The 18,509-nt window shown below is 43.1% G+C and overlaps 1 protein-coding gene across 1 annotated transcript in view; it reads left to right on the top strand.

Moving 5' to 3' along the window:
* The window catches only part of LOC147124106 (uncharacterized), a 51,152-nt gene extending 34,246 nt beyond the window's left edge, over window positions 1-16,906 (top strand). The window contains exons 7-9 of the mRNA XM_085981911.1: window positions 3,827-3,987; window positions 12,473-12,590; window positions 15,641-16,906. Coding sequence (XP_085838037.1) covers window positions 3,827-3,987; window positions 12,473-12,590; window positions 15,641-15,883 — 522 coding nt within the window. The 3' untranslated portion in view covers window positions 15,884-16,906. The remainder of the gene's footprint in view (window positions 1-3,826; window positions 3,988-12,472; window positions 12,591-15,640) is intronic.
* Window positions 16,907-18,509: the final 1,603 nt, after the last annotated feature.

Genomic DNA, 18,509 nt, shown 5'->3' with positions numbered 1-18,509 from the left:
ACGCAAGGCGTTTCGGAATTGCCCCTGGGATCACGTGGGCCAGATCCTCCAATCAGAAAGGAGGATTCCTAATATACTTATGGGGATTCCATTTACGAACGGAATTCCAATAAGCGTATGAGGAATCCCCAAATAATAAAATAATTTATACAATTGGAATAAAAATAAATGTTCCCATTTTCAAATTTAATTAAAAGTCCCTTCAATAAAGCATAAAAATTAAATTTTTTGAAAAATAATTTTAAATATTTTAATCCAGGCCACAATTACATAATCTAATTTTAAGTGTTTGTGCATGATTTTTAAAAATTTTTTATTTAAGATTTATATTAACATTTACACTGGTGAAAGCAGGCCCTATGCCTGCTTTTACCAGGCGTAAGGGTTTCGTGGGCATTTGCAAATAGCCCAACTCTGCGCCAGCGAAAGTGATTTTTGGGTCGGTTCGGTAGATCTGTCGAGGTGGACCTTGACAGATCGCAAGTTCCGGGTTTTTGCGCACACAGAAACCAGGAACGTGCAAGGCCTTTCTGATGGCTTCTGATTGTGTTTTTTTGTAGGGTTAAATAGGTGATGCAGTAGAAGATGTTCTTAAGATAAGGGATTTAAAAAAATAGCCAGATCATATTACTGGAACCTATTCACTTAGGCAGAATATGAAAATACAACAATGTGCTGGCAGGCTGGAAACAGTTAAGGTGCCTTTTACCTTGCAGACAAGTAAGAATAAACAGGCTGCAATATGATTTGTGATGAGGTTCAATTATATATTAATAACAAAAACTACAGCTGATCTTCTCCCTGATAGAGGATCCAAGTCCTCTCTAAGACAAAATAAGAGGATGAGTTCATCTGTATCACACCACCTCTGACGCACGTTTACCGAGTTCTGACTAGAGTGCCTGCTTGTGCTTACAGGCAGGTACTGGTTATGGTGCTTGGGAAACCTAAATCCAAGAGGAAATAATGGTAATGAATGCTTTAGGGTTTTTTTTAAAGATCTGATCATATACTAAAAATATGTGGTAAGCGGCCTTTCGTGGTTCAGGTTCCAGATTTGAACATTAACATATGATTAGAATAAGTATTTTATGCAAGTATTGGAAACAGCTTGATGTACTAGTATTACTTAATGAATATTGCATGTCTCTGCTGTCTGGTTTTGTAGTCTGACTTGATCTAGTCACATTCTCTGAATCCTTCATGTTTTCTAATAAGGGGAAGAAGGATAAACACAAAATGAATGTATCTTGGTGGGCTACAAATTCAGTATTAAATTGAATTTTGGCTATTGATCCCAACATTAGCATTTTTATACAGCTTATATGTTAAATATACTTTGGCTAAATTGTGCTGATTTCAACAGCAAATAACAATGCCGAAATAACCTTAAATAAACCAAACCGGGGTTACTCGGCTGTACAACTGCTCACTACTTTGATTTTAATACTTCATTCAATTTCCATCTTAACCTTGTGTATTGCGTAGAGCGAACGCATCCTTAATATGCAATTTTTTTGATCCTGCTTTAGTCAATTCCTGTCCATTGACTTATTCCACATCGCCATGAGTTCTTAAAGTCAGAGCCAATTTGTTGACTACGCACTACTCAGCATGAGGACCAGAAACTGTAGGATGTTTCTCCTCCCTCCTTGTAGGGCTTAAACACTGTCAGTTATCCCATGATACTGAAGGCCTTGCATAAATCTTGTAGACTAAATTGCTGAATATTATTTCAAATGTGTGTGTTTAGCACTGCATGAAAGAGAGCATAATAGCACACTGCTGTATTGAGAACGATCTTGTGTTACAGAATCAGAGTTCTGCGGCATAGGAGACCATTTGGCCCGTTGCGCCTGGGCCGGCTCTCTAAAAGACCTGTCACTCAGACCCATTCCCCAGCCTTTTCTCCAATCCTTTTTATTAAAAAAAAAATCTTTATCAAATATTTATCCAATTTAATTCTAAATGTTTCTCTGGATTCTGCTTATACCACTCTTTCTGCTAGGGCATTCCATGTCGCACAAGATAATTATGGATGAGAAAGGGCACTCTGCCCTGGATGGACGAATCAAGATGGGCTATCAGGGATGGGCAATAAATGCTGGCCTTGCCAGTGACGCTCACATCCCGAGAATGAACTTTACACCCTCTCAATTGCAGTATCTAATTGTTTCTTACATTTTTTTTTCATTATTCATTCATGGAGAGGCTTTGGGGAGTCGGGGTGAGTCACTCACTGCAGAATACCCAGCCTCTGACTTGCTCTAGTAGCCAAGGTATTTGTGTGGCTGGTCCAGTTAAGTTTCTGGTCAATGGTGACCCCCTCCAGGATGTTGTTAGTGGGGGATTCAATAATGGTAATGTCATTGAATGGCATGGGGAGGTGGTTAAGTTCTCTCATTGGAGAATGTCATTGCCTGACACTTGCGTGGTGCAAATGTTACTTGCCACTTAGTCAGCTGAGGCTTGGATGTTGTCCATGTCTCGCAGCATGCGGGCATGGACTGCTTCATTTATCTGAGGAGTTGCATCCAGCCCTTAACTGTCTCCTTTGTTCCTTGGTAGCCAGAACTGGCACAGTACTGAAGATGTAGTCTGAACAGAGCACTCTGCAGTTTGATCCTCGAACTTGTACACTACTGTTCTAGTTCTATAGTTCAACATTCTAAATCAAATCAAATCAAATCAACTTTTATTGTCATTGTTAGTGCACAAGTGCAGTACAACGAAATGTAGGCTTGCGGCTCCCGCGAGTGTACATTTAGATTAAGACATTTAAACATTCAACATACATTTGGCTTGTAATACATTAACATAAACATAACCATAATAAAGTGCATTGGCAGATGTGCAGGCTTTAGAGTTTATTTGTGGAGTTCAATAGGATGACAGCCCTGGGAAAGAAGCTGTTCCTAAATCTGGTCGCACGGGTGCGAATGCATCTGTAGCGTCTCCCAGATGGCAGGAGGGCGAACAGACTGTGGCTGGGGTGGGTAGGGTCTTTGATGATGGACCGTGACCTCCGTAAACAGCGTTTCTGGTATATGTGCTCTATGGTCGGTAGCCGGGTGCTGGTAATGCGTTTTCTGTTGGCTTTGTTGATTACTGCTCCGCTTTGGTTGAGCATGTTTAGCATTGCCTCTGACTGCTGTTCTAACAAACTTCTGCGGGTTTTTTTAAAACAGAAATTCAGTGGTGTGTTCCTACAGTGAGTCGCATTTTTCCCCTTCTCTTTCCAACCCACAAAGTTTGTATGGAATGTCAAAATCTCTTGTTTAGGAGGGTTCTGCTAACTCCTTGATTGACATGTCAGGCTGTGTACTTTCCAAGAGTGAAACAGGATGTCTGCTTCTTCCAGACAATCTTTCCTCTTTCCCTCAGACTGGCAACATTTCACACATAGTGTGAAGCTTAAGTGGGAATCTGTGAAGACCGAGTTTCAAAATCTGGGCTTCCAGTTGGACTCTAGCATTGGTTTCGGGGCTGTTCTTCTAAATGGTATTGAGGTAATAAAACTCTACGCACTTGGTTTGAGCATAAAGCAAGGCTTTAATCAACTTGTTTCAGAACATGGAGGTCTAGTTGTACTTCACTAGTTTCTTGTCTTACAAAATGTCCCTGGCAAGCTGGGCCCACACCCGAGTATTTATACTCCTTGGACGGCGCCACCAGCTGGCCGTCCAGCATTATTTCATGAGTAGTTTCTTGATGATGGAGATTTATAACCGGTATTTTTAAGGATACTTAGATGAAGCCTCGGATGTTGAATAAATTATTTATTGATCTTAAATGATGTCATTGGTGTCATTTGTTTAAACGACAGGATAACATTCAACGGCAGTTTGAAGCGCCCTTTCATCGTGTGCATGTGACCTTCATCCTGTATATAATGTTGTACATTGCTGGGATAACCGTGCTGCTTTACTACCTAGTGGATAACATGATTCAGAAAAGCAGACTCACTCCAAAGAGAACAAAGACCTGGTAAGTTTCCCATTCCTCAATGTACGTATGCATGCAGCCGTAACCTTTTGTTTCCCTCCTGTCTCCTTTGAGCAGAAGACTGAGAGGGCCTAAGCTGTAGAACTACAGGAAACTTTCGATTTACCGGCACCTAAATAACCGGAAATCCACACAAAAGATTATTGCTTAAGATAAAAAATCACGGGATTGGGGGTAATATTCTGGCATGGATAGAGGATTGGCTATCTAACAGAAGGCAGGGAGTTGGGATAAATGGTTCATTCTCAGACTGGCAATCAGTAACTAGTGGTGTTCCGCAGGGGTCAGTGCTGGGTCCCCAACTTTTTACAATCTATATTAACGATTTGGAGGAGGGGACCGAGTGTAACATATCAAAGTTTGCAGATGATACTAAGATGGGAGGGAAAGTAGTGAGTGAGGAGGACATAAAAAACCTGCAAGGGGACATAGACAGGCTAAGTAAGTGGGCAGAGATTTGGCAGATGGAATACAATACTGGAAAGTGTGAGGTTATGCACTTTGGCAGGAAAAATCGTAGAGCAAGTTATTATCTTAATGGCAAGAAACTGGAAAGTACTGAAGTACAAAGGGATCTGGGGGTCCTGGTGCACGAAACTCAAAAGGTTAGTATGCAGGTGCAGCAAGTGATTAAGAAGGCCAATGGAATGTTGGCTTTCATTGCTAGGGGGATAGAATATAAAAATAGGGAGGTATTGCTTCAGTTGTACAAGGTATTGGTGAGACCGCACCTGGAATACTGCATACAGTTTTGGTGTCCATACTTAAGAAAGGACATACTTGCTCTCGAGTCAGTACAAAGAAGGTTCACTCGGTTAATCCCGGGGATGAGGGGATGGACATATGAGGAGAGGTTGAGTAGATTGGGACTCTACTCATTGGAGTTCAGAAGAATGAGAGGCGATCTTATTGAAACATATGAGATTGTGAAGGGGTCGGATCGGGTGGATGCGGGGAAGATGTTCCCGATGATGGGTGAAACTAGAACTAGGGGGCATAGTCTTAGAATAAGGGGCTGCTCTTTCAAAACTGAGATGAGGAGGAACGACTTCACTCAGAGGGTGGTAGGTCCATGGAATATGCTGCCCCAAAAAGCTGTAGAAGCTACATCATTACATAAATTTAAAACAGAAATAGACAGTTTCCTAGAAGTAAAGGGAATTAAGGGTTACGGGGAGCGGGCAGGAATTTGGACATGAGTCTAGGTTTGGATCGGTCATGGCCCTGTGGGTAGCGGAGCGGGCCCAGGGGCCGTGTAGCCTGATCCTGCTCCTATTTCGTGTGTCTAATTCTGTTAGATTCAGGAGATGGTTCTGTGATAGTGGATTGGCAGTTAGGATCAGATCAGCCATGATCTTATTGAATGGCAGAGCAGGCTCGAGGGGCCGATTGGCCTACTCCTGCTCCTATTTCTTATGTTCTAACCGGCAAAATTCAGGAGTAGGTTCAGGTAAGTTTTATTACTTGCCTTCCTCCATCTGTTGCTGTGCAAGGGTGTGGCTGCAGCTGTTGCTAAGCTACAGAGATGCTTGGAACTTTGGGCCATTGTTGGGTTTGTTACTTTATACGGAGCTCTCAGCTCCGTATCTTTTACTATAGCTTTCGGTTATCCGGAATTTTTGATGAACCGGCACCACGTTGGTCCCGTCGGTGCCGGATTAAAAAAAAGTTTCCTGTATACAAGTTTACAGCACAGAGCACAGCATAATTTGGCCTATCGTGTCTGTTTGCTAAAGCAATCCACTACGTTTCTCCATGACCACTTTAAATCTTGCTTTTAATCTGTCAAAAGTAGCTTCCTTTGTGGAATATGGAAAGCTTGTATGGGGAGCCTGTCACTTTCCACCCTTAATCCACCCCAAAAACAGAGTTGTCTGCTCATTATCTCATTGCTGTTTGTGGGATCTTACTGTGCAACTTGCCTGGCCTGGCCTATGTGTGACTCGAGTCCCACAGTATGTGGTTGACTCTTAATACCTTTAGGGCAACTAGGGATGGGCACAAAATGCTGTCTTGCCAGCATCTCCACATCCCAAAAACAAATGATAAAACATTGTGTATTTACAGTGTACTAAAGGGAGTAAGTTTTAACTGTTGGAGTTTATACAGCAGTTCTCAGCTGGTTGGAGCCCTTCTTTCATGCCTGTGTAATGTTTTTAATTCATTCTCTGGCTGTGGGCATCATTGGCAAGGCTGGCATTTATTGTCCATCCCTAACTACCATGAGAAAATAGTGCTGGTCCTTTGGCACATCTCCATGGCTTGTCAGCCTACTTCAGAGGGCAGTTAAGAGTCAGTCACACTGGTGTGCGACTGGAGTCACCTATAAACCAGACCGGGTAAGGACTGCGGGCTTCCTTTCCTAAAGGACATTAGCAAACCAGTCGGGCATTTACAATGATCTGACAGTTTCATGGTCACTTTTACTGACACTAGATTTCTTTATTTCCAGATTGTATTTTTTTTAAGCTGAATTTAAATTCTTAAAACTTCCATGGTGGGATTTGAACTCCCATTTTCTGCATTATTAGTCCAGGCCTCTGGATTACTAGTCCAGTATCATAACTACTGCACTAACGCACCGTCAAATTAGGAGTTCTATCCTGAACAAGGGTTAAAAAATGCAAAATTAAATTTAAACTATTCCTTTAAAATATATTTTGTAAACAGGTTAATTTTGTGACCTCACAAGCAGTGGCTTATATAAAAATTATTCCTGATCCCCATATAGAATAGAAAAAGAGAATATTTTTTAAATGGTGAGAAACTTTTAGATGTTGGTGTTCAGAGAGATTTGTGTGTCCTCGTGCAAGAAACACAGAAAGCTAGCATGTAGGTACAGCAAGCAATAAGGAAGACAAATGGCATGTTGGCCTTTATTGCAAGGGGCTTGGAGTATAAGAGTAAGGAAGTCTTGCTACAATTTTACAGGGCCTTGGTGAGACCACACCTGGAGTAGTGTGCACAGTTTTGGTCTCCTTATCTAAGGAAGGATATACTTACCTTGGAGGCGGTGCAACGAAGATTCACTAGATTGATTCCTGGGATGCATTTTGGACGGACAAATAAGGCAAGGGAATACACAATGAGTGGTAGGACCCTAGGAAGTACAGAGGGTCAGAGGGACCTTGGTGTACATGTACATAGATCCCTGAAGGCAGCGGAACAGGTAGATAAGGTGGTTAAAAAGGCATATGGGATACTTGCCTTCATTAGCAGAGGCATAGAATATAAGAGCAGGGAGGTTATGATGGAGCTGTACAAAACGCTGGTGAGGCCACAGCTGGAGTACTGTGTGCAGTTCTGGTCGCCTCACTATAGGAAGGATGTGATTGCTTTGGAGAGGGTGCAGAGAAGATTCACCAGGATGTTACCTGGGATGGAGCGCCTCAGCTATGAAGAAAGACTAAACAGGCTGGGGTTGTTTTCCTTGGAGCAAAGGAGGCTGAGGGGGGACCTGATTGAGGTGTACAAAATGATGAGGGGCATAGATAGGGTAGATAAAGAGGAACTTTTCCCCTTAGTAGGGGGGTCAATAACAAGGGGGCATAGATTCAGGGTAAGGGGCAGGAGATTTAGAGGGGATTTGAGGAGGAACTTTTTCACCCAGAGGGTGGTTGGAATGTGGAACTCAATGCCTGAAAGGGTGGTAGAGGCAGGAACCCTCACAACGTTCAAGAAGCATTTGGATGGGCACTTGAAATGCCATTGCATACAAGGCTATGGACCAAATGCTGGAAAATGGGATTAGACTGGACAGGGATTGATGGACGGCGCAGACACGATGGGCCGAAGGGCCTCTTTCTGCGCTGTAAAACTCTATGACTCTATGAGAGGGCTGTCCTGTGATGAGAGGTTGTGTAGAATGGGCCTGTACACTCTGGAGTTTAGAAGTATGAGAGGTGATCTCATTGAAACACACAAGATTCTGAAAGGAATCAACAGGGTAGATGCTGAGAGGTTTCCCCTGGCTGGAGTGTCTCGAACTAGGGGGCATAATCTCAGGATAAGGGGTAGGCCATTTAAGACTGAGACGAGGAGGCATTTCTTCACTCCATCTTTGGAATTCTCTGCCCCAGAGGGCTGTGGATGCTGAGTCTTTGACTATATTCAAGGCTGAGATCGATAGATTTTTGGACTCTATGGGAATCAAGGGATATGGAGATTGGGCGGGAAAGTGAAGTTGAGGTTGATGATCAGCCATGATCTTACTGAATGGCGGAGCAGGCTCGAGGGGGCGTATGGCCGACTCCTGCTCCTATTTATGTTCTTGTAATGTACATGATATGATTGTGTTACATTGCTCCTTTAAAGTTAGGAATGCAGAATGTATTTACGACACCATTGCATGATGTACAATAACCATTTTGCCATAACCTCTAATAGTATCCTGGTATTATGTTCACACTACTGAAACACAGCCGTACACTTCCGCGTGGCTACCAACATGATCAATTACTTGCCCCAAAAAATCAATCTCTCTAGTGCAGTCACTGCAGTCACACCTTTTGTGATTGCAGGTTTAAGTCCTGGGTGAGGACATTAGGGTCTGCAGACATTGTCCAGTACACCGTATACTAACTATTCTAATCATAGATTTTAACTGTCTAGTCTAAACCAGTGTTGTCCGATAGAAATCGCTGACTAGCCACAGGCGTGGCTACAGCAACACCGTTTTAGCCACATGCACTCATTTTAGTAGAAAATGACTTGCACACAATACAGGTAAGTGTACGTCACGTGTGTATTTATTTAACGCACATCTATCACCATTATGTGCATAACTTTGGAGTCTTTCTGTTTCACCAAATATTGGAATTCTGGTGTGAAGTTATCACACAGCACATCTTCGTGCAGTTTCTGGATCTTTGCCCAGCAGTTGTGAGCGGTACTTTGACTTCTTCAAATTGATTGCTGAGAATATTGACTCTCGCAACTTTTCACTTCAGCTCCTGCTCTCCACCAAGAGTGCAGTTGGATGTTGCTTGCCCTTTGCCATTACAAAGCTGGGTGGGAATGCAAGTTGTGAGGATACAAAGAGGCTTCAAGAGAATATAGACAGGCTAAGTGAGTGGGCAAGAACATGGCAAATTGAATATAATGTGGAGAAATGTGAAGTTATCCACTTTGATAGGAAAAATAGAAAAGCAGAGTATTTTTTAAATGGTGAGAGATTGGGAAATGTTGGTGTTCAGAGGGACTTGGGTATCCTTGTACATGAATCACAAAGTTAACATGCAAGTACAGCAAGCAATTAGGAAAGCAAATGGTATGTTGGCCTTTATTACAAGAGGATTTGAGTATGAGTAAAGACATCTTACTGCAATTATATAGGGCCCTGGTGAGAGCACACCTGGAGTATTGTGTACAGTTTTGGTCTCCTTACCTAAGGAAGGATATACTTGCCATAGAGGGAGTGCAACGAAGGTTCACCAGACTGGTTCCTGGGATGGGGGGATTGTCGTATGAGGAGAGATTGAGTAGACTAGGCCTATATTCTCTAGAGTTTAGAAGAATGAGAGGTGATCTCATTGAAACATACAAAATTCTTACAGGGCTTGGCAGGGTAGATGCAAGGAGGATGTTCCCCCTGGCTGGGGAGTCTAGAACCAGGGGTCACAATCTCAGAATAAGGAGTTGGCCATTTAGGACTGAGATGAGGAGAAATTTCTTCACTCAGAGGGTGGTGAATCTTTGGAATTCTCTACCCCAGAGGGCTGTGGAGGCTCAGTCGTTGAGTATATTCAAGACAGAGATCGATAGATTTTTGAATATTAAGGGAATCAAGGGATATGGGGATAGGGCAGGAAAGTGGAGATGAGGTAGAAGATTAGCCATGATCTTATTGAATGATGGAGCAGGCTCGAAGGGCTAAATGGCCGACTCCTATTTCTTTTGTCCTTATGATGTGACCTGTCGGAGCTGTTTGTTATTTGTTTGGCTTGGTTATTCTGATTTTTTGAGCTGACCACAGTGACAGCTCCTTTCTCTGTACAATATTGCTGCTGTTTCCATGGTGCTGAAGTCTGGCGTTTCACCCATATTACACACCATTTTAGAAGAGAACCAATAAGCAGGAGCCAAGGAATTAAAGCACAAATGATCAGAAAACATTTACACACTTCGTCTTACCATTTAATCACCAAGTGCACGTAAAAGTTAAAGCACACGTGCATACCCATTGCAAACATGATTATTGAGATTACATGCCCAATGATTGTGTTTATTACTTTTTATTTACTAATTAAAAATACAATTAGCCACATCTGGATTCACAATTAGCCACATAGGCTAGTGGCTAATGTACTGGACAATATTGGTCTAAACCATTCACAGCTTAATCTCACCCGGATTTGATCACTGATATTTGACTCTGCTTGTAAACTTCCAATAGCGAAAATATTTTTGATGGCATTTTGGTCTAGGAATCAAGTGACAAAATGCACAGATCTGCTCTGAATTGTGTTGCAAAATTTGTACTTGGAAATCCGTCAGTAGATTCTAGCAATATGTTCTACGTGCGTACAGCATTTTAAGCTGATCCCTCAGATATTAGATTTTTCTCTCTAGTATGTTGATTCATTGTAAATTACAGATTCAAACAATGTTGAAACAACCTACTGCAATTCTGATCTGTCTCTAATCTGTTTTCAAGCATGTGTAGTTTAGTTGTGGTCATGGCTGAAGTTATTAGTATTTAACTTCAAATATTTAATAAAGCCATTAAATAGTTTGTATATTATATGGCCCACTGTCACCAGTGAGTTAAATCATAACATGCTTATGGAAAAAGAAACCGTGACCTACAATGTGTTTCTTGGTGTCTTCTGCTTGTAACAGAACTGCCCTTGGTGTAGGAGAGAGTTGTGCTATGTACGGCACAATCTATTTAAAGTATGCTTTAGAAAGCTATATTAGTTATTTTAGTCCACTGTTATTTAAAGTACTTTATTGTACTCGCTATCTATACCAATACAGATTGTTTAATGATTTCACATTGGGACTTTTAGATGCTTCACTTAATTTGATTTAAGTAAACCAAAATAGATTTATGTAATTTATTACTGCAGCACCATCAATCTCTTAAAACGCTCATTGAATAGTCCTTGAGATAATTGCAGAATTTTCTTGTAGTATCTTCTTACTGTCACTAGATGTCACCAACACGCTTAATAAGGGGAAAACCTGACTGGTTCAAAAGACACTATTGGAGTAATTTTCACCTTCACTGCTTGGGCAATAACCTGGTGAGTGGATTGCCCACCAGTGTAGAACCCACCCAATGTTTTGTTCCATTGATCACACTGCCTCGTGGTTAACGTTTAGGCTACTTAGGACTGGAATCTGGAGGAAATGAAGTGCATTTGCTGCAGTTGTAGACTAGTTGCTGAAATGTGGTACCAGGCAATCCTCACCGAGTCACCCAAGTGCGATAGTGTTCCACTGTATTTCAGCCAGTCTACCAGATGGTGGGCTTGCAACTTTCCATAGTAGTTGGAATAATTTCAGCATCTGTTGGCTGTAAATAGCTGGCAGTTATCAGTGGAACAAATAACACCACCTATATTGGTGAGGTTGGAACAGTGACTGAACTATTAACAGCAGAATTTTGCACCTGCCTGTCAGTCACCGTTTCTAATCCAGTCTGTTTGCATACGGAAAAAGTGAAGTTACCCTGCCTGCTTCGTAATGCATGCTGTATGGAATATAGATCCAGACTCATATTTTGGAAGTTATGTGACTTTTTTAGATTTTCCTGTTACAATATGTTTTAGATTGTCTATGTTTGTAGAATTTTGACAAAACCTGGATTTATTTTTATTTTTTGAAGTCCCTTTGGTACTTATTCTGGTTCAAGACACTGATGCAAGTGAGCCATTTTTTTTTTTTTAAACACTCACTTTCCCAGAGTGGTGCCCTGCGTGTGGAAACCAGCGCTCTGGTGTGTAAGGGCTACTTCAGTAGCCATATATGATAGCCACTTGTATGTGAATCTGCTGCTGGGGAGGGGTGGAGTACGGGACGTGGTGGACTTTGACTCCAGTAAATTGATAAACCAGTTTCAATGCACAGCATACTACCAATCCCATGCTAGCTGATTTATCCTGGGTGTGACTCACCTGGAAAGAGATTAGATGCATCACTGATTTTTTATTTTTTTATTTGGCTGTATACCATGGATTAGGTATCAGATATGTAGTATGAGATGTTGATTCAGCCTGCATTAACCAAGGAATCCACAACTTGACCACTTCATTGCTACAACCTGGGTCATATATTGCTAAAAAAAATATCTACACACTATGCATGTTATGTGACACTATTGCATGAAGGTTGCAGTCAACATTGATATGTTAGGACACCTTAATAAAGAGCACTGTCCAATGTCACTTATATAATGCAGTCTGTTGCCAAAACCATTCATGTTGGTGTCATTATAAGAAATGTATTTTCTCTTTTTAAATAGGTTGACTCTGCTGGTGATTACTGCATCCTGGACCTTTCTTATGATGAAGCTGCTGGTTGCTGCACACCACCTGGAACGTGCAATTGAAGGAACAGTGTACAGATTGATAGAAGAGCTGGTAAGGCACATGGTTTATCACTTCATGGACTTTAACTTATAACCACGACATACAAATTAGATGCTAGCGAGATGTATTCTACACTTTTTAAGAATGTTTGAAATAATAAACATAAGAACATAACAAAATCCAGAGCAAGTACAGGCCGTTCAGCCCTTCGAACATAATCCGTCCCGAGTCCATGTATAATTATTAGATCGGGAACTCCCCCTGACTTGTTGATCCTCTATTTTAGGGAGCACCAGTTCCTTTCCCTGGGAGCGAAAAAAATCAAGCAGTGCTATTAAATATCTCTAGAACACTGAATTCTATATCTCAATAGACATCGATGGAACTCCTTTGTAGAAGTGCTAGTTGATCCTGAATCAACTATCTTCTCTAGGAGTTTGCGTGTGCAATAAGTATATTTTCTGGAGAACATTTGGAAATATATCTACTGAGTAATGTACAGCAATCTTCCAGGTGCTTTTTTAGATTAAAAGTGTAACAGGAAAGCCAGATCAGAATGTGGATTTTGTGCAGGTACAATACATCCGAGAGCCCTCTCGCTCTCTATCTCTCCTCCCTTCCACCCCCCCCCCTCCCCAATGATTCTTCAAAGGCTGTGGAATGTAGAGCGTTCAGCTTTCTTTTTTTGGTAACTTTAATTAAAATAGTAAATTAAGTTTAATTAATGAGCTGCCACAGAAGAAGGGTCAGTGTTAAAGCTGTAAGATTGAGACAGCTGATAATGAGAACAAGCAACACAGTTTTAAAAAAAACACTTGGGAGGAAGCTAAAGCTGGTGACATGTTAAAGCTACATATAGGTCCACACTGCAGTGTAAAAATAGCACCGGATTCAAGTCGATGATGCAAGAAAAAACTATATTTAGTCTACTGCAGTGATCTTAAAATGAACCAGGAGTTCAGTTTTGCACGATAACACCCACGGTCTTAGTCTAATTATGGTGTGTGGCACAGGGGAATGCCTAGAAAAAGGGGAGAAACATTACAGAATGGTTTAAATTGCACACCCTCATTCCTGTGCCATTTTTGGCCTTTTGCATCGTGATCTCAATAGAATGAAATGAATCTATAAAACCTGAAGATTGTAGTAGTGGTTTGCAGTCAGAATGAAGTCCTGTAAAGAATCCGAAATCTTCATTTTAATAAGTATATGAATAACGAGTTCTCGTTACACACAATTTTCTTTCACCTTCAGTTATCACTTGTTCTAATCTGATCAGTGCAGAGAGACTTATTAATCATGCCTAATTGGCGTTGCCCTGGATTATACTATGTGACTACAGTTGATGATCTGACTTCCTCTGAAACTCTAAACACCAGTGCACAGGCATCTTGTACATCGCACATTTGCACCTATGTGCCTCTAACTTCTTCAATCTCTCTGGCTGAACCAAGTGGTGTACAGCCTCAGAGTACCTTGTTTGATCTTGAGCTGAGCTTAAAACCTCAGGTCTGATCAGACACTTAATTCCACCCCTGCCAAAACCCTATTCTACACCTTCACTACAATAAGAATTTATTTCTCAAATGCACTCCTCACTGGCTTCCCCAGCTCCACACTTCAGCTACTCTTTGGCTCAAGTTCCCAGCCACACACACCCTTGTCCCTTTTTTTTTTGCTCTCTGGATGTAGGCAAGGCTGTCCATCTCAGTTGTGCAGTGAAGCTGGTGGTGAGCCTTCTGCTTGAACCACTGGAGTCTATGTAGTGATGGTACTCCCGCAATGGCGTTGGGTTGGGAATTTCAAGATATTGACACCGCGACAATGAACGAATGGTAGTATACATCATAGTCAGGATGTTGGGTGATTTGGTGAGCTTGGAGGCAATGGAGTTTTTTTAATTCATTCATGGGATGTGGGCGTCACTGGCAAGGCCAGCATTTATTGCCCATGCCTAATTGCCCTTGAGAAGGTGGTGGTGAGCCGCCTTGAACCGCTGCAGTCCACCTGGTGAAGGTACCCCTACAGTGCTGTTGGGGAGGGAGTTCCAGGATTTTGACCCAGTGACGATGAAGGATCGGCGATATATTTCCAAGTCAGGATGGTGTGTGACTTGGAGGGGAACTTGGAGGTGGTGGTGTTCCCATGTGCCTGCTGCCCTCGTCTGTCGAGGTGGAAGAGGTCGCGGGTTTGGGAGGTGCTGCTGAAAAAGCCTTGGCGCGTTTCTGCAGTGCATCTTGTAGATGGTACACACTGCAGCAACTCGCCATGACATTACTGCTCTTGTCTTTCTCCGTGTTAGAGGCCGCAAGGGAGGGAGGTGCTGTTGTAGTAATCTTGGTGAATTGCTGCGGTGTATCCTGTAGGTCGTACATACTGGAGCCATAGTGTGCCAAAGGTGTAGGGAACGGATATCGAGTCACTCGTAGGGCCACTGATCAAGTAAACTGCTCTGCCCAGGATTGTCTCTTTCCAAAGCATCACCATTCCTCAGCAAATTGATTTCAAGATCCTCCCAGATTTACTTCCACAATGCTTGAGGTTGACTGTTTTGTCACCGGTTAGGCCTTATTTGGCTCAGTTATCCCAGACCAGCATGGCCTTGAGATTGGTTTTGATGCTGACCAGCGCCAAGCACTATGTTCCAGTCACCGCACTGATTTGTTGAGCATCGAGTTGAGCTGACTGTGACCTTTCCTTGTCCGTCTGTCCTTGTCTCTGACCAGGATAACCTACCAACACACACGCTGCTGGCCTGTGGGGTCAGATGTGTGCTAGTCGATAGTAACTAGTTACAGTGGGGTTTTGGTGATCTCGTGTGGTTTGGATTCTGCTGTATTTCATGTTTAGCTGATGTACTGGAACTAGCCTGTTATTCTATCACCAGGCTATTACTTTGAGTAGACTACAGTGGAGTCAGATTCAATGGCCTTATGAGTTTCACAAATCTGTGCTGTTATGGATTTAAAGCCTACAACAAAGACAAAGGATTCAATCACCACCCCCCCCCCCCCCAGCCTTCCTCTGCAAAAATGGAAGGAAGATTCATTTTTAAGCTGTGTGATGGTGAAAATTAACCAATATGTGTTGCACAATTTCAGGCCGATCTAGCAGTAATGGGCTATGATCTTCGCTGCTACCATGACATTGTCACCTATTGGCGATTCCGATGCCTTCCTCCAACAAGCCGTGGGATTTTGAACATCTTCGGATTAATAAAAGTCCACGATGTCTCCTTCTATTTTCAATACTATAGCCTGCCGGTGATTACTGCATTGTGCACACCAGTTATTAAACTATTACTTGCATTGAAGACCATCTACAGCAGGCCATGTGTCAGCTAAACAGACTGTTGCAATTTTAACTTTCTTCCAAATCAGATTGTACAGCTATTCAGAGATGTGAAGTCTATGCCATGTTACTTTGTAAGAATATGTGTAACTGTTTTTATGATCAATTTTTGTATTCTGATTTATTAGTTATTTCTTGTTTTGCAAACAACTAGAGCTTGATATTGGTGTCAAATTGTAACTAATTCTAGAACAGACATCTCAGTCTTACGATAGCAAAATACTGCAGATGCTGGAAATCTGAAATAACAGAAAATATAGTCTTATTACTCTGCAGCAGCTCTGTACAACTGGCTCTTTTAAAAGTATTGTAACTTTTATCCTGGACAAGCATTTTGACTTGTGTTTTACCAATACATTTATGCAAAAGATTCAGGAATGCCATTTTAAAAGGGTCTTGTCTTTGGAATGGTTTAGATACAAATGGGTATAATCATGTATTGCACCTTACATCGGAACAGGAATAGGCCATTCCGCCCTTGAGCCTGCTCTGCCATTCAATGAGATTGTAGCTAAGCTGTACCTCAACTTAGTGTAAAATACAATGGGGCTAATCGTGCCATGGCAAGTGCTCCTTGTACTGAAATTCATTATGGCCGTGCAATTTATTTAAATTAGAGCTGCTCCTTCTAATGCAACTGGAGTGCTTGAGCAGTGCTTCAGTTGCTCAGGCACAGATGAATTTGCCCTCCCCACCATGCACTCTAGGGGAGTTTGTACATTCCAAATGAGTGTTATTGCTTCCATATAATTTTTTTTCCAAGTGTGACACAGAAATTTGCATTTGACTGGCATATGAAGTGTGATGGATGTAGTGTATGTATCCGTCTACCTTTAAGAAAACCATTGTATGTAACCGTTCACCTTTAAGAGAACTATTTGAGGTGTGGCACTACTTTGTTGGCTTCTGTATACTGTAATACCGACGGTGACCACACCAGTATATAAGTGCTGTGTCAGGATTTATTTGGCAGATTCGCCCTGACCTTCGAATAGTAAAGTCCTGTTTTAAGTTACTCTGGTAGTCTGTGTATTAATTAACTAAACAACCCACAGACTTTACAGTGGCGACGAGTCCGATCGTACCCTGCGGCAACAATACTTCCGAAGCAGTTAACGAGCGTCGAGAAGAGGCAACCGCCCTCGTCATTCTGCTGGGAGAAAACTCGAGTCTGCAGAGCTGGAAAGGAGGAAGAATTCAGAGACAAAGACTTCCATCAGCAACAGGCACTGACTGTCCCTTCTGCCACGGTGAGGAGTGAGCCAATCAGCACGAGAAGCAAGCCGGCCACGGTGACTGTGAGTAAGGGAAAAGTAAAAAGAATAACCGGAGGATAAGGGCGGTGCACTCGACCACGGTCGAGGGGGAAAGGAGCCGGACAGAAGTCGGGCCCAGAGGCGCCGAGACTGGGGCAGCGTGGAGCAAGGAAGCCGCGGTACAGACAGGCTGGGGACGCAACAGCGTCGTGAGACAGCTAGACCACGACCGGTGAAAAAGGCCGGGCAGCGACCGAAGCCACGAAGCGCTGCGACCGGGAGCGTAGGCGCGGGAAGGTATAAAAACTCAGCCGCAGCCAGGGAGGGAAGCACCGGACTGCGAGAGGGCTGGGAGGCGCGATTGGGAGCCGAGCGAGCGGGAGAGGCAGAGCCGACCAAGGGAGACTGAGCAAGAGCCAGTCCAGCGGCTGAAACTTCGCCGTCAACGGGGTGTACCCAGCGCCGGTAGAGCCGCGCGAGCGGGAGCGAGACAGAGCCCGAGCAAGGGGAACTGAGCGAGAGCCAGCCCAGCGGCTGAAACTGTTCGCCGTCAACGGGGTGTACCCAGCGCCGGTTGCCCTGCCGAGAAAAGGGAAAGCACTGAAGCCGACGCGCAGGCTGTGAACCTGAAAGCCAGCAGCTGTCGCCCGTGGGGAAAGTGTACCCCTCCCGCCAGGGGAAGAAACGCGGGAAGCCGCCATTAGGCGGAGAAGAAGACAGAAGCGGGGAACCGCCATTGAAGTGGGCGGGGAGAGAAGATAAGCGCGGGAAACCGCCATTTTCGCGGGAACCGCCATCTTGAAGAAAAAAAAAGAAAATTTAAAGAAATAATCCGTGGTGTTATCAGGAAGAGAGGAAGATGCCTAAGCGTGGTAACATCAACGATTTTAATTCCGAGGTAGAAGACTGGGCCACGTATGTGGAACGCATTGAGATCTATGGTGAGGCCAATAAAATAGAAGATGACAAAGCTATAACCTTGCTAAACTCGATGGGCGCGAAGACATACGGGCTCTTGAAGCATCTACCACCAGCTAAACCGGCGGATCAGACTTTCGATGATATTGTGACTGTTCTGAAGGATCACTTGAACCCCACACCGTTGATGTTGACGGAACGATTCAAATTCTATGCGAGAACGCAAAGGAAAGACGAAAGCAACGCAGAATACTTGGTCGAACTGCGTAGACTAGCGAAACACTGCCAGTTTGGAGGGAATCTGACAGAGGCATTGCGAGACAAGTTCGTGTGCGGGTTGTCAAAGGAAGGAACGCAAAAGCGACTACTCGAAGAGAACGACCTTACACTTGACAGGGCTGTCCTTATTGCAGCATCGCACGAAGCCGCAGCGAAGGGAACTGCG

This window comes from Somniosus microcephalus, chromosome 1 (genome assembly GCF_052327205.1).
Source record: "Somniosus microcephalus isolate GS21.2 chromosome 1, FLI_Smic_1.0, whole genome shotgun sequence".
Lineage (NCBI taxonomy): Eukaryota > Metazoa > Chordata > Chondrichthyes > Squaliformes > Somniosidae > Somniosus > Somniosus microcephalus.
This window is presented reverse-complemented; position numbering and strand designations above follow the sequence as displayed.